The sequence below is a fragment of the Melanotaenia boesemani genome, chromosome 20 (genome assembly GCF_017639745.1).
Source record: "Melanotaenia boesemani isolate fMelBoe1 chromosome 20, fMelBoe1.pri, whole genome shotgun sequence".
In the NCBI taxonomy this organism is placed as follows: domain Eukaryota; kingdom Metazoa; phylum Chordata; class Actinopteri; order Atheriniformes; family Melanotaeniidae; genus Melanotaenia; species Melanotaenia boesemani.
The window spans coordinates 6924809-6940792 of NC_055701.1; the positions used below are offsets into that span (position 1 = coordinate 6924809).

At 40.6% G+C, this 15984-nt stretch overlaps 2 protein-coding genes and 1 pseudogene across 2 annotated transcripts; all 3 read right to left on the reverse strand.

Annotated features, from left to right (window-relative positions):
* Positions 1-4079, reverse strand: LOC121631574 (annotated as a pseudogene).
* Positions 4080-4138: 59 nt separating this feature from the next.
* On the reverse strand, positions 4139-8863 carry LOC121631077 (alcohol dehydrogenase 1-like). The gene is made up of 10 exons (XM_041971729.1): positions 8831-8863; positions 7735-7836; positions 6652-6793; positions 6400-6484; positions 6031-6250; positions 5610-5870; positions 5403-5535; positions 5047-5185; positions 4901-4939; positions 4139-4783 (listed from the first exon to the last, which is right to left on the reverse strand). Exons 1-9 carry the CDS (start codon positions 8846-8848, stop codon positions 4906-4908), a joined length of 1134 nt encoding a protein of 377 aa, XP_041827663.1. The 5' UTR covers positions 8849-8863; the 3' UTR covers positions 4139-4783; positions 4901-4905.
* A 1173-nt stretch (positions 8864-10036) lies between these two features.
* LOC121631078 (alcohol dehydrogenase 1-like) lies at positions 10037-15238 on the reverse strand. The gene is made up of 8 exons (XM_041971730.1): positions 15145-15238; positions 13241-13342; positions 11925-12066; positions 11708-11792; positions 11338-11557; positions 10916-11176; positions 10709-10841; positions 10037-10492 (listed from the first exon to the last, which is right to left on the reverse strand). Exons 1-8 carry the CDS (start codon positions 15160-15162, stop codon positions 10332-10334), a joined length of 1122 nt encoding a protein of 373 aa, XP_041827664.1. The 5' UTR covers positions 15163-15238; the 3' UTR covers positions 10037-10331.
* Between the last annotated feature and the right edge of the window lie 746 nt (positions 15239-15984).

The following is a 15984-nucleotide window of genomic DNA, read 5'->3' on the forward strand; positions in this document are numbered from 1 at the left end:
TCAGAACCACATGAATGCTGTGGAACAAAAACACAAATCAGACACTAATTAATAAATCTGCTGTTAGTTAGGAAACCATAAAATGTTGAGCAGATCCCACAACCAAAGAGACAGATTTTGTCCAGCGGCGCAGCAGGGTCGATCTTAGCAACAGCAATCTCCTTCATCACTGTGTACTCACAAAAGGTACTGGTTCCCATGCAGGACCTTCTTTCCCTTACAGGTTATCCTGGAGGTTTCAAATGCCATCTTGTCTTGTTCACCAGGAGTCCTGAACAGAACATGTATAATCCTGGCTTTAAATCTTATAATGAACAAGTGTTTACAATGTTAATGTACCATCAAAAGTGTTTATAAGCTTATGAGTTTCTCTAGAATGAAGGAAATCAGAAGATGAGAGAAAGAAGATTTAAATAAATACCCTTTTTCACACAGGTTGGTTTTAGGACTCTTGCAGAAGCGACATTCCCGACACTGGGCAAGGTACAAAGGGATAACCTTGTCCCCTAAGTTTCAAACACAATATGTCAAATGTATTTCACCTCTGCACTGATTAAATTACTTTAAAAAAAGAACATGAAATAGGTTTTAGTCTTGGTGTAGAGATGTAACGCCCAGAGACAAACACAGCATTTACACATTTGAAACTATTGCTTCATTAAGTTTGACTGACCTGGCTGAAATTCAATGACACCAGGGCCGACACTTTCCACTATGCCAGCTCCCTCATGGCCGAGGACCACTGGGAAGGCATCTTTGTTCATACCCTTACACAGGTGGTACACGTCTGATTGGCATATCCCTGTAGACACAATCTGCAAAGGACACACTTGTTCTAGCACTTTGGTTTTGGATTAGTGTTACGACCCAATATAAGGAGTATGTTTGGGGGGGAACAAAAAAGGACGTTGAGGACAGATGGTTAATTAAAAATAAGCACATTTTATTAAAACCCGTGAACAGCGAGTGCAAACCTGTAACAAAAAGGAAAAGTGTGCTGGGGTTAGCGGACCTGCAGAAAGAAACAAACCAATACATATACCTAACACTCACCGAGTGCAAACAAAGACATAACTGCAACTGGGTGAGGAAACTATAACCAAACACAAAGCAGCAGGCCCATAAACTAAAGTGACCGTCGTCACAACACAATAAAACACTAACCTAGCCCAGCACTGAAAACAATCACACAGAAGTAAACTAACCACACAGAACTAAACCCCTGAAGCACCCACAGTGACAAACGAGGTTGTCGCGACACCCGCACACACTCGGTGCACAATGTGAGGGGAAAAGCGGCCTGAGCCTTTCTGGCTTCTCCCCTCCAGACCGGCCTCGGCTGCAGCCTTTCAGTCTGAGCTTCCACACGAGCTGCAGCCTTCAACTCACATCTCCGGCATTGGTCTGTCGTGTTGAAGAAGGAGCTGAGTCAAAAGGCAAAGCTCTCGTTTTCCGGTCAATCTACGTTCCTACACTCACCTATGGTGACGAGCTGTGGGTAGTGACCAAAAGAACAAGATCGTGAATACAGGCGGCCGAAATGAGTTTTCTCCACAAGGTGCCTGGGCTCTCCTTTAGAGATAGGGTGAGAAGCTTGGTGATCAGGAAGGGGCTCACAGTAGAGTCGCTGTTCCTCCACATCAAGAGGAACCAGATGAGGTGGCTTGGGCATCTGATCAGGATGCCTCCCTGGTGAGGTGTTCTGGGCACGTCCTACCTGAATGAGGCCCCAGAAAATACCCAGTACACACTGGACGGACTACAGCTTTCGGCTGGCCTGGGAACGCCTCGGGATCCCACCTGGATGAGTGGATAAATGTGGCCGGGGAGAGAGAAGTCTGGGTTTCCCTGCTTAGGTAGCTGCTCCCTCAACCCGACTCCCGATAAGCAGCAGACAATGGATGGATGGATGGATGGATGATGGATGGATGATGGATGGATGGATGGATGGATGGATGGATGGATTTCTCATTACAACAAATTATATTAAAACTGTCTTAACAGTGAACATCTCTTACCTTCATGCGGAGCTCATTGGCCTGAGGAGGGGCCACCTCAACCTCTTCGATGACCAGAGGCTGGTTGTATTCCCAGGCTACTGCTGCCTTGCACTTTATGACCTAAAAGGCAGCGACATGGAGTAAAACTATCATGTAAACTTTGCTGTTATTCTGTATCCCCAGTGGCTTTTCAGTAGTGCTGCATGTCATTTTGTGATTTATTTTTTATCAAACCATCATTTTTCTACTTTTATGTTTAATGAGCTATGCCATAAAATAAACAAGGACTTTTCTGGCATCCTTTTTACATGTTTTATTTTTTCTTTATTTTTTTTTTTTTTTTGTTTGTTTTCTTTTGTTCTTTGTTTTGTTTTTTTAACATAAAGACTTTATTCTTTTTTGTCCTTTTAGGATAGTGACAGTTAACTTGTTTCCAATGACTGACTGACAGGGTCTCAGCTGGGTGCCTCTTTCCATTTCCCAAAGAAACAGGTGACAAAATGTATTAAGTATAACAGCTGCTGCTACTTGTGGAAAAACACAGGTGGTATTTTATTAATAAAAAGAATGAAATGGGACAATGTCAGACATAAATGTCAACAATAAAATTACAAGCTGTGTTTACAGATGGGGTCGCCTCGTGGCGGTGGGGCCTGGCCACTGGTGAGGCCTGCGTTGGTGGACTTTGGCCCTTGGCCAGGTGCCAGACTGTTCTGGGGAGGGGTAGTTGGGGGTTCTGGTGCCCGGGGATGGCCCGTTCTCTTTGAGGGGAGGAGTCAGTTTGTGCCGGGGGTTCTGGGCCTGCCCTGGTGTCTGGTTGCCGTAGGGTATGGCACAGGAGCAGGAGGGGTGTAAGGGTATGAAGGGAGGCTGAGTGGGGCTTGGGGGATCATAGCGGGACACACTGGGATAAGGTTAAGAGTGTGACTGAGAGGTTGGTGAGTGCATGCATGTATGTCTGTGTGTGTATATGTGTCAGGATGAGTGGGACATAGGTGTGTATGTCTTCCCTGTTCTTTCTCACACACGTAGGGTCTTGAAAGGCATGCATGTCGTGCTGGGTGGAGCGGATGGGAGCCATCCAAGTGGCCTCCTTGGCTGCACCTGTGGCCACAGGGGGGCTCTGGCTGCAACCTTCCTCTGCCGCCCTCAGGGTGGGTCCGGGATAGTCTTTGTGCTGAGGTGGCTTGGGTTTGTGCTCCGGGATCTTGCCCGGGTCTCTGGGCTGCCCAAGTCTGCCTCTAGTCTCCGTAGAGGCGTAGTCATATTTGCACAATCACACTCATCTGTGCTCACTCCTCATTCCTCATACTCTGCATGCTGAGGCTATGTCTCTTATCAACAATTGCAGACACAAAATAAAAGGCTGCGTTTGCAAGAAATATTATAGTTATTTTTGTTCTAATTCAAGGCACTTATAGTACCACACGTGGGACAAATTTGAATTTAAATGCATTTATTAAGCATTGGGTTTCATAACCTCTTTATATTTGTACAAATTGCATAACAACAAGTGGCTATTAGCCTCTGGTGTAATCTTTCCTGTACTGATAACAGTTTAAAGTCCACACAGATTATGAGACAACATTGAGTTATGCTGCTGTATTATTTATTAAAATTTAACTGTTTGAGGTCTAATTGAGTTTTAAGTTGTCCTTCTCCGCCATCTCTGCCAGTAGCAACAATTTAGACAAAAATTTAGGCTGGAAAGATACAAAGATATGTCAACCAAGATATGTGTTCAATTTTAGAAAAAGACAGCACCTTAGTATTTTGAATTTTTGCTATCTTATAATAATTTACCATTTTTTATAAAATGAAGAAATTAAACTTAATCAAACACATCTTGCACCTGCACGTGTGAAACTAATATTTGTTCTACTTTTGTTCCGAATAAATTTGCACCTGTGTCATTTTTCTTACCTTTCCAGCTGTTGACATTTTTCATGCAAATAGATTGACAATCCAAAGAAAAGTTAAAGGATGACTGCAGCTGCAAGACAGGAGGATGGAGAAGGAAACACAGGACCCAAGCACTTTGTCATAAAACAAATAGGACTTTAAACTCGTGAGGATGTTAGGGAACGAACAACACAGTGAAGCCAGCAGTACACCACTTTAAAAACAGATAACATAGCCATTTTTTACATTTTTATTACGTCATTCTCCATTTTGTCCTCTGATGAAGACTGAAGGGCATTATTTGAGTTATAAACAAAGCCACTTCATAAACTGGAAAGGTTGACCAGATGGTTTGATATTTCCAACCAGTATGGAATACTGGTAATAAGGATTAGGATTATGGACAGTAAATTCAACTTTTCTTTTTTTTCTTTTGTACAGCGGCACATAATGTTTGCATGTGGAAATAAATATATATAAATATGTACCTTATTTGCCTCGTCTGCCACTGAATGTCAACTTTATTTTTAGATAAAGGAAAAAAGAATGTGAGGGATACTGTGACTCACACAGCTGAGTGAGAAAGCTTGATTTTTCATCAAAATGTTGTATGGCTTAAGTGTCTGATGTGATGTTTGTAGAATCTTGTCTTCATGAAGTCTTTTTAAAAAGTAGTTGTATATACAAGCAGTTGTGCAAAATAAACCTGCAGAATTACTGCAAGAACAAGCAGTATATGACCTCCAAGTGTTTAACAGTTTTACAGAAATGCAATGCATTAAAAGTTGAGTTTTGGCATTATCATTTATAAAAAAAACAAAAGTGATGTAATCTTTTTATAATCATTTATTTAGTTTCATAAACACCTCAGCTTTATCTTGCACAATATCTTATCCTCCATGACTTTGTGTACATGATTGCCAGAAAAGTGATGGTTGTACAAAACATTTTGGGGACAATTTCAACCCCTGCAAGATTTTAAAAGTCACTTCAAGCTGAGGACTTATTGTGGAGAAACAGACAGAACTGTGCGGATGCTGTGGAACAGAAACAAAAACAGAAATTAGAAGATTTGCAATTTTTTAAAATGGTCATGTTTACTTTTAGCTAACTTATGAGAAGTTAAGCGAGATGAGGAATGTACCATTGGCCATGCTTCATCAGCTCAATGGCATCATTGACTTGGTCCAAAGTCATGTGGTGAGTGATGAACTCATCCAGCTTCACCTTCTTGTTGAGATAGAATCTAACCATCTCAGGAACGCCATCCTTACTTTTAAACCCTAAGTCCAAAAAAGAGAGAAAAACATTAAGAAAAACATGAGACTGAATCTTCTTGATGATTTCAATGACTCGGACTGCACTAGATGAGAGGAGTCAGGGCTGAATGTGGAAACTGATTAATGTCTTCATTTATTTCAGTCAATAAACTGACTTCAGAAAAAAAAAGAAACTTGTGAGAATCGTATCAGTCTGAGGTTGTGCTCATATTAGTCTAACCTCCAAACAGAGAGCCCTTCCATGTGCGTCCAGCGATGAGCTGAATGGGTCTGGCAGCAAAGTCATGCAAATCCGTCCAGCCAACAATCACACTGACACCCCAACCTTTCACACAAGACTCCAAGGCACTGCGCTGGATGGAGAAGAAGCAAAACGTGAGGGACTTATTCAGTTCTTAAATATTAACCACAAGCCATCAAATCTCACCATGACTGCCACATTCCCAACACATTCCAGGGAGTAGTCCACTCCTCCGTTAGTCATCTCTGCCAGAACTTGGCTGATGGGTTTTTTGTGATCCTTGGGGTTCACAAAGTCAGTTGCACCAAACACTTTGGCCTTTTTAGACTTCTCTGGATTGATGTCCACAGCTATAATCCTCTTTGCTCCTGCAAACTTGCAGCCCATGACTGCAGCCAAACCCACAGCTCCCAGACCAAACACGGCGCATGTGGAACCTGGTTCAACCTAAGCAGAAAAGGATTTATGGCATTTTAGGTTGAACTTTGATTTTTCCTGTTGTAATTAACATCAATCTTCCCTGACTTTTGTGCAGCCAGACGTGAACATTTGCTTTGATTAACGACAAATATAATTTTTTTTTTTTATTACACACACACACACACACCTTGGCAGTATTAACTGCTGCACCAAACCCTGTGCTGATCCCACAACCAAAGAGACAGACTTTGTCCAGCGGCGCAGCAGAGTCGATCTTAGCAACAGCAATCTCCTTCATCACTGTGTACTCACAAAAGGTACTGGTTCCCATAAACTGCAGGACCGTCTTTCCCTTACAGGTAATGCTGAAGGTTTTGAATGCCATCTTGTCTTGTTCACCAGCAGCCCTGAACAGAACATTATAATCCTGGCTTTATATCTTATAATGCTCAAATGTTTACAATGTTAATGTACCATCAAAAGTGTTCATAAGCTTATGAGTTTCTCTAGAATGAAGGAAATCAGAAGATGAGAGAAAGAAGATTTAAATAAATACCATTTTTCACACAGGTTGGTTTTAGGACTCTTGCAGAAGCGACATTCCTGACACTGGGCAAGGCACAAAGGGATAACCTTGTCCCCTAAGTTTCAAACACAATATGTCAACTGTATTTCACCTCTGCACTGATTAAATTACTTAAAAAAAAGAACATGAAATAGGTTTTAGTCTTGGTGTAGAGATGTAACGCCCAGAGACAAACACAGCATTTACACATTTGAAACTATTGCTTCATTAAGTTTGACTGACCTGGCTGAAATTCAGTAACACCAGAGCCGACACTTTCCACTATGCCAGCTCCCTCATGGCCGAAGATCACTGGGAAGCCATCTTTGTTCATACTCTCACACAGGTAGTACAAGTCAGAGTGGCACAGTCCTGTAGCCACAATCTGCAAAGCACACACTTTATTCAGCACTTTATTTTGGCACTTTATTCTAGTTTCTGTTCATAACTGGGAGAGAGAGGGAGAGAGAGAGAGCGAGATAGATAGATAGATAGATAGATAGATAGATAGATAGATAGATAGATAGATAGATAGATAGATAGATAGATAGATAGAGAGAGAGAGAGAGAGATAGATAGATAGATAGATAGATAGATAGATAGATAGATAGATAGATAGATAGATAGATAGATAGAGAGAGAGAGAGAGAGAGAGAGAGCGAGATAGATAGATAGATAGATAGATAGATAGATAGAGAGAGAGAGAGAGAGAGAGAGAGAGATAGATAGATAGATAGATAGATAGATAGATAGATAGATAGATAGATAGATAGAGAGAGAGAGAGAGAGAGAGAGAGCGAGATAGATAGATAGATAGATAGATAGATAGAGAGAGAGAGAGAGAGAGAGAGAGATAGATAGATAGATAGATAGATAGATAGATAGATAGATAGATAGATAGATAGATAGATAGATAGATAGAGAGAGAGAGAGCGAGATAGATAGATAGATAGATAGATAGATAGATAGATAGATAGATAGATAGATAGATAGATAGATAGATAGATAGATAGATAGATAGATAGATAGATAGATAGATAGAGAGAGAGAGAGAGAGCGAGATAGATAGATAGATAGATAGATAGATAGATAGATAGATAGATAGATAGAGAGAGAGAGAGAGAGCGAGATAGATAGATAGATAGATAGATAGATAGATAGATAGATAGAGAGAGAGAGAGAGAGAGATAGGTAGATAGGAGCCGAGTCAAAGCAGTGTTAGCAGCCAATGGCTACTCTAGTCTCGGGAGGATGGATGGATGGATGGATGGATGTCTCATTACAACAAATTAGATTAAAACTGTCTTAACAGTGAACATCTCTTACCTTCATGCGAACCTCATTGGCCTGAGGAGGGGCCACCTCAACCTCTTCGATGACCAGAGGCTGGTTGTGTTCCCAGGCTACTGCTGCCTTGCACTTGATGACCTAAAAGGCAGCAACATGGAGTAAAACTATCATGTAGACCCTGTTGTTATTCTGCATCTCCAGTTTTTTTTTTTTGTAGTGCTGCAAGTCTTTTCGTGGTTTATTTTGTTCAGACCATCATTATTCTACTTTTATGTTTAATGAGCTATGCCATAAAATAAACGAAGACGTTATTGGCATCCTTTTTACATGTTTTATTTTTTTCTTGTTATTTTTTAACATGAAGACTTTATTCCTTTTTTTCCTTTTAGGATAGTGAAGGTTAACTAGTTTCCAATGATTGACTCATAGGGTCTCAGCTGGGTGCCTCTTTGCATTGTCCAATGAAACAGGTCACAAAATGTAATCAGTATAACAGCTGCTGCTACTTGTGGATAAAACTAATAAAAAGAATAAAGAGGGGAAATGTCTCTTATCAACAATTGCAGACAAAAAATAAAAAGCTGCTTTGCAAGAACCCCATATATTACAGTTATTTTTGTTCTGATTCAAGGTGAGTATTTATCTAGGCACTTACAGTACCACTCGTATGGGACAAATTTAAATTAAGCATGTAGTATGATTGGGATTACCTTCTTACATTTGTACAAACCGCATGGCAACCTCTGGTGTAATCTTTCCTGTACTGATAACAGTATACAGTCCAAACAGATTATGAGAAAACATTGAGTTATGCTTCTGTATTATTTATTGAAATTTAACTGTTTGAGGTCTAATTGAGTTTTAGGTTTTCCTCCTCTGTCATCTCTGCCAGTGGCAACAATTTAGACAAAACTGGAAAGACACAAAGATATATGTACCATGATACGTGTTCAATTTTAGAAAAAGACAGCACCCTAGTGTCTTAAATTTTTGCTATCATATAATAATTTTGCATTTTGTTATTATAAAATGAAGAAATTAAACTTAAACACATCTTGCACCTGCATGTGTGAAACTGTAATATTTGTTCTTCTTTTGTCATGATTAAATTTGCAGGTGTCATTTTTCTTACCTTTCCAGCCGTTGACATTTTTCATGCAAATAGATTGACAATCCAGAGAGAAGCTCAAGGATGACTGCAGCTGCAAGACAGGAGAATGGAGAAGGAAACACAGGACCCAAGCACTTCGTCATAAAACAAATAGGACTTCAACCTCGTGAGGATGTTAGGGAACGAACGACACAGTGAAGCCAGTGGTACACCCCTATAAAAACAGTGTTGATAACACTCTTTTTTAAATGGATTTTATATTTTTGCACACCCTTTTATGGATATTTATAGACTGTTCTGTTTTGTCTGTAATGATTGTTGATTCCGTCCTGCCGTGCAATTTACTGTGCAAACGGACAGTGAAGTATTATTTTATCTTTTAACTATTTAAATTTGCTTTTAAAAGCTTTAATCACTGCCTCAAATTTATTATTAACTTTGCTAACTTGAGACATCTTATCTGAACTGGGTTAAACTTTTAAGCAAACAGGAACATGAACATTTCTTAGCTGATGACGAAGTTATAAGAAAGTTGATCAACAACATCTACATGAACATTTTGTCCATTTTGTCCTCTGATGAAGTCTGAAGGGCATTATTTGAGATATAAACAAAACCACTACATGAACTGGTAAGGTTGACCGGATGGTTTGATGGGTTTAATAAGGATTATGGACAGTAAATTCAACTTTTTATTTTTTTTGTACAGCAGTAGATAATGTTTGCATGTGCAAATAAATATAAATGTTTATTATTTGCATAAATGTCCATTCATGACAAAAACAGTCAAAATATTTGTCAGTTTTCTTTCCAATAGCCTGAAAATTAACATCTCAAAATTATTTCTTATAAAATGTTTATATTCAATTATTCACTGTACTTTAAAAAAGTGTCTCAAGCTACAAAGACAGAGAACCTATAAAAATGTTAAGACATCTTCATATTTGGTAAGACACTTAATTTAAATCCACCACACTACATTGACTTAGCCCTGAAACACACTTTTCTGGCAGCAGTTGTCCAGTATATGTACCTTATATGCCTCAACTGCCACTGAAGGTAAACTTTATTTTTAGATAAAGGAAAAAAGAATGTGAGGGATACTATGACTCACACAGCTGAGTGAGAAAGCGTGATTGTTCATCAAAACATTGTATGGCTTAAGTGTCTGATGTGATGTTTGTAGAATCTTGTCTTCATGAAAAGAAAAAAAAAAAAAAAGTGATGTAATCTTTTTATAATCATTTATTTAGTTTCATAAACACCTCAGCTTTATCTTGCACAATATCCTATACTCCATGACTTTGTGTACATGATTGCCAGAAAAGTGATGGTTGTACAAAACATTTTAGGGACAATTTCAACCCCTGCAAGATTTTAAAAGTCACTTCAAGCTGAGGACTTATTGTGGAGAAACAGACAGAACTGTGCGGATGCTGTGGAACAGAAACAAAAACAGAAATTAGAAGATTTGCACTTTTTTAAAAATGGTCATGTTTACTTTTAGCTAACTTATGAGAAGTTAAGCGAGATGAGGAATGTACCATCGGCCATGCTTCATCAGCTCAATGGCATCATTGACTTGGTCCAAAGTCATGTGGTGAGTGATGAACTCATCCAGCTTCACCTTCTTGTTGAGATAGAATCTAACCATCTCAGGAACACCATCCTTACTTTTAAACCCTAAGTCCAAAAAAAAGAGAAAAACATTAAGAAAAACATGAGACTGAATCTTCTTGATGATTTGCATGACTCGGACTCCACTAGATGAGAGGAGTCAGGGCTGAATGTGGAAACTGATTAATCTCTTCATTTATTTCAGTCAATAAACTGACTTCAGAAAAAAAAGAAACTTGTGAGAATCGTATCAGTCTGGGGTTGTGCTTATATTAGTCTAACCTCCAAACATGGAGCCCTTCCATGTGCGTCCAGCGATGAGCTGAATGGGTCTGGCAGCAAAGTCGTGCAAATCCGTCCAGCCAACAATCACACTGACACCCCAACCTTTCACACAAGACTCCAAGGCACTGCGCTGGATGGAGAAGAAGCAAAAGGTGAGGGACTTATTCAGTTCTTAAATATTAACCACAAGCCATCAAATCTCACCATGACTGCCACACTCCCAACACATTCCAGGGAGTAGTCCACTCCTCCGTTAGTCATCTCTGCCAGAACTTGGCTGATGGGTTTTTTGTGATCCTTGGGGTTCACAAAGTCAGTTGCACCAAACACTTTGGCCTTTTTAGACTTCTCTGGATTGATGTCCACAGCTATAATCCTCTTTGCTCCTGCAAACTTGCAGCCCATGACTGCAGCCAAACCCACAGCTCCCAGACCAAACACGGCGCATGTGGAACCTGGTTCAACCTAAGCAGAAGAGGATTTATGGCATTTTAGGTTGAACTTTGATTTTTCCTGGTATAATTAACATCAATCTTCCCTGACTTTTGTGCAGCCAGACGCAGACAGTTACTTTGATCAACGTCAAATATAGAAACAACATTTTTTTTGTTATTACATACACACACCTTGGCGGTATTAACTGCTGCTCCAAACCCTGCGCAGATCCCACAACCAAAGAGACAGATTTTGTCCAGCGGCGCAGCAGGGTCAATCTTAGCAACAGCAATCTCCTTCATCACTGTGTACTCACAAAAGGTACTGGTTCCCATAAACTGCAGGACCTTCTTTCCCTTACAGGTAATCCTGGAGGTTTCAAATGCCATCTTGTCTTGTTCACCAGGAGTCCTGAACAGAACATGTATAATCCTGGCTTTAAATCTTATAATGAACAAGTGTTTACAATGTTAATGTACCATCAAAAGTGTTTATAAGCTTATGAGTTTCTCTAGAATGAAGGAAATCAGAAGATGAGAGAAAGAAGATTTAAATAAATACCCTTTTTCACACAGGTTGGTTTTAGGACTCTTGCAGAAGCGACATTCCCGACACTGGGCAAGGTACAAAGGGATAACCTTGTCCCCTAAGTTTCAAACACAATATGTCAAATGTATTTCACCTCTGCACTGATTTATTTACTTACAAAACAAAGAAAGTGAAACAGGTGTTAGTCTTGGTGTAGAACTACACTGTTGGTTCATTAAGTTTGACTGACCTGGCTGAAATTCAGTGACACCAGGGCCGACACTTTCCACTATGCCAGCTCCCTCATGGCCGAGGACCACTGGGAAGGCATCTTTGTTCATACCCTTACACAGGTGGTACACGTCTGATTGGCATATCCCTGTAGACACAATCTGCAAAGGACACACTTGTTCTAGCACTTTGGTTTTGGATTAGTGTTACGACCCAATATAAGGGGTATGTTTGGGGGGGAACAAAAAAGGACGTTGAGGACAGATGGTTAATTAAAAATAAGCACATTTTATTAAAACCCGTGAACAGCGAGTGCAAACCTGTAACAAAAAGGAAAAGTGTGCTGGGGTTAGCGGACCTGCAGAAAGAAACAAACCAATACATATACCTAACACTCACCGAGTGCAAACAAAGACATAACTGCAACTGGGTGAGGAAACTATAACCAAACACAAAGCAGCAGGCCCATAAACTAAAGTGACCGTCGTCACAACACAATAAAACACTAACCTTGCCCAGCACTGAAAACAATCACACAGAAGTAAACTAACCACACAGAACTAAACCCCTGAAGCACCCACAGTGACAAACGAGGTTGTCGAGACACCCGCACACACCCGGTGCACAATGTGAGGGGAAAAGCGGCCTGAGCCTTTCTGGCTTCTCCCCTCCAGACCGGCCTCGGCTGCAGCCTTTTCAGTCTGAGCTTCCACACGAGCTGCAGCCTTCAACTCACATCTCCGGCATTGGTCTGTCGTGTTGAAGAAGGAGCTGAGTCAAAAGGCAAAGCTCTCGTTTTCCGGTCAATCTACGTTCCTACACTCACCTATGGTGACGAGCTGTGGGTAGTGACCAAAAGAACAAGATCGTGAATACAGGCGGCCGAAATGAGTTTTCTCCACAGGGTGCCTGGGCTCTCCCTTAGAGATAGGGTGAGAAGCTTGGTGATCAGGAAGGGGCTCACAGTAGAGTCGCTGTTCCTCCACATCAAGAGGAACCAGATGAGGTGGCTTGGGCATCTGGTCAGGATGCCTCCCTGGTGAGGTGTTCTGGGCACGTCCTACCGGAATGAGGCCCCAGGAAATACCCAGTACACACTGGACGGACTACAGCTTTCGGCTGGCCTGGGAATGCCTCGGGATCCCACCTGGATGAGTGGATAAATGTGGCCGGGGAGAGAGAAGTCTGGGTTTCCCTGCTTTGGCAGCTGCTCCCTCAACCCGACTCCCGATAAGCAGCAGACAATGGATGGATGGATGGATGGATGGATGGATGGATGGATGTCTCATTACAACAAATTATATTAAAACTGTCTTAACAGTGAACATCTCTTACCTTCATGCGGAGCTCATTGGCCTGAGGAGGGGCCACCTCAACCTCTTCGATGACCAGAGGCTGGTTGTATTCCCAGGCTACTGCTGCCTTGCACTTTATGACCTAAAAGGCAGCGACATGGAGTAAAACTATCATGTAAACTTTGCTGTTATTCTGTATCCCCAGTGGCTTTTCAGTAGTGCTGCATGTCATTTTGTGATTTATTTTTTATCAAACCATCATTTTTCTACTTTTATGTTTAATGAGCTATGCCATAAAATAAACAAGGACTTTTCTGGCATCCTTTTTACATGTTTTATTTTATCTTTATTTTTATTTTTTTTGTTTGTTTTCTTTTGTTCTTTGTTTTGTTTTTTTTAACATAAAGACTTTATTCTTTTTTGTCCTTTTAGGATAGTGACAGTTAACTTGTTTCCAATGATTGACTGACAGGGTCTCAGCTGGGTGCCTCTTTGCATTTCCCAAAGAAACAGGTGACAAAATGTATTAAGTATAACAGCTGCTGCTACTTGTGGAAAAACACAGGTGGTATTTTATTAATAAAAAGAATGAAATGGGACAATGTCAGACATAAATGTCAACAATAAAATTACAAGCTGTGTTTACAGATGGGGTCGCCTCGTGGCGGTGGGGCCTGGCCACTGGTGAGGCCTGCGTTGGTGGACTTTGGCCCTTGGCCAGGTGCCAGACTATTCTGGGGTGGGGTAGGTGGGGGTTCTGGTGCCCGGGGATGGCCCGTTCTCTTTGAGGGGAGGAGTCAGTTTGTGCCGGGGGTTCTGGGCCTGCCCTGGTGTCTGGTTGCCGTAGGGTATGGCACAGGAGCAGGAGGGGTGTAAGGGTATGAAGGGAGGCTGAGTGGGGCTTGGGGGATCATAGCGGGACACACTGGGATAAGGTTAAGAGTGTGACTGAGAGGTTGGTGAGTGCATGCATGTATGTCTGTGTGTGTATATGTGTCAGGATGAGTGGGACATAGGTGTGTATGTCTTCCCTGTTCTTTCTCACACACGTAGGGTCTTGAAAGGCATGCATGTCGTGCTGGGTGGAGCGGATGGGAGCCATCCAAGTGGCCTCCTTGGCTGCACCTGTGGCCACAGGGGGGCTCTGGCTGCGACCTTCCTCTGCCGCCCTCAGGGTGGGTCCGGGATAGTCTTTGTGCTGAGGTGGCTTGGGTTTGTGCTCCGGGATCTTGCCCGGGTCTCTGGGCTGCCCAAGTCTGCCTCTAGTCTCCGTAGAGGCGTAGTCATATTTGCACAATCACACTCATCTGTGCTCACTCCTCATTCCTCGTACTCTGCATGCTGAGGCTATGTCTCTTATCAACAATTGCAGACACAAAATAAAAGGCTGCGTTTGCAAGAAATATTATAGTTATTTTTGTTCTAATTCAAGGCACTTATAGTACCACACGTGGGACAAATTTGAATTTAAATGCATTTATTAAGCATTGGGTTTCATAACCTCTTTATATTTGTACAAATTGCATAACAACAAGTGGCTATTAGCCTCTGGTGTAATCTTTCCTGTACTGATAACAGTTTAAAGTCCACACAGATTATGAGACAACATTGAGTTATGCTGCTGTATTATTTATTAAAATTTAACTGTTTGAGGTCTAATTGAGTTTTAAGTTGTCGTTCTCCGCCATCTCTGCCAGTAGCAACAATTTAGACAAAAATTTAGGCTGGAAAGATACAAAGATATGTCTACCAAGATATGTGTTCAATTTTAGAAAAAGACAGCACCTTAGTATTTTGAATTTTTGCTATCTTATAATAATTTACCATTTTTTATAAAATGAAGAAATTAAACTTAATCAAACACATCTTGCACCTGCACGTGTGAAACTAATATTTGTTCTACTTTTGTTCCGAATAAATTTGCACCTGTGTCATTTTTCTTACCTTTCCAGCTGTTGACATTTTTCATGCAAATAGATTGACAATCCAAAGAGAAGTTAAAGGATGACTGCAGCTGCAAGACAGGAGAATGGAGAGGGAAACACAGGACCCAAGCACTTTATGATAAAACAAATAGGACTTTAAACTCGTGAGGATGTTAGGGAACGAACGACACAGTGAAGCCAGCAGTACACCACTTTAAAAACAGATAACATAGCCATTTTTTACATTTTTATTACGTCATTCTCCATTTTGTCCTCTGATGAAGACTGAAGGGCATTATTTGAGTTATAAACAAAGCCACTTCATAAACTGGAAAGGTTGACCAGATGGTTTGATATTTCCAACCAGTATGGAATACTGGTAATAAGGATTAGGATTATGGACAGTAAATTCAACTTTTCTTTTTTTTCTTTTGTACAGCGGCACATAATGTTTGCATGTGGAAATAAATATATATAAATATGTACCTTATTTGCCTCATCTGCCACTGAAGGTCAACTTTATTTTTAGATAAAGGAAAAAAGAATGTGAGGGATACTATGACTCACACAGCTGAGTGAGAAAGCTTGATTTTTCATCAAAATGTTGTATGGCTTAAGTGTCTGATGTGATGTTTGTAGAATCTTGTCTTCATGAAGTCTTTTTAAAAAGTAGTTGTATATACAAGCAGTTGTGCAAAATAAACCTGCAGAATTACTGCAAGAACAAGCAGTAAATGACCTCCAAGTGTTTAACAGTTTTACAGAAATGCAATGCATTAAAAGTTGAGTTTTGGCATTATCATTTATAAAAAAAACAAAAGTGATGTAATCTTTTTATAATCATTTATTTAGTTTCATA

Bases quoted from the DNA above. Each gene is read 5' to 3' on its own strand.
- LOC121631077 (XM_041971729.1), bottom strand. The intron at 6,794-7,734 runs GTAAGAGATGTT...TGTGCTTTGCAG, and splicing joins CCAATGAGGTTCGCATGAAG to ATTGTGGCTACAGGACTGTG. The intron at 4,940-5,046 runs GTACATTCCTCA...TCTGTTCCACAG, and splicing joins CTGATGAAGCATGGCCAATG to CATCCGCACAGTTCTGTCTG.
- LOC121631078 (XM_041971730.1), bottom strand. The intron at 11,793-11,924 runs GTCAGTCAAACT...TTTGAAACTTAG, and splicing joins TGTCACTGAATTTCAGCCAG to GGGACAAGGTTATCCCTTTG. The intron at 11,558-11,707 runs GTATTTATTTAA...TGTTCTGTTCAG, and splicing joins ACCAACCTGTGTGAAAAAGG to GACTCCTGGTGAACAAGACA.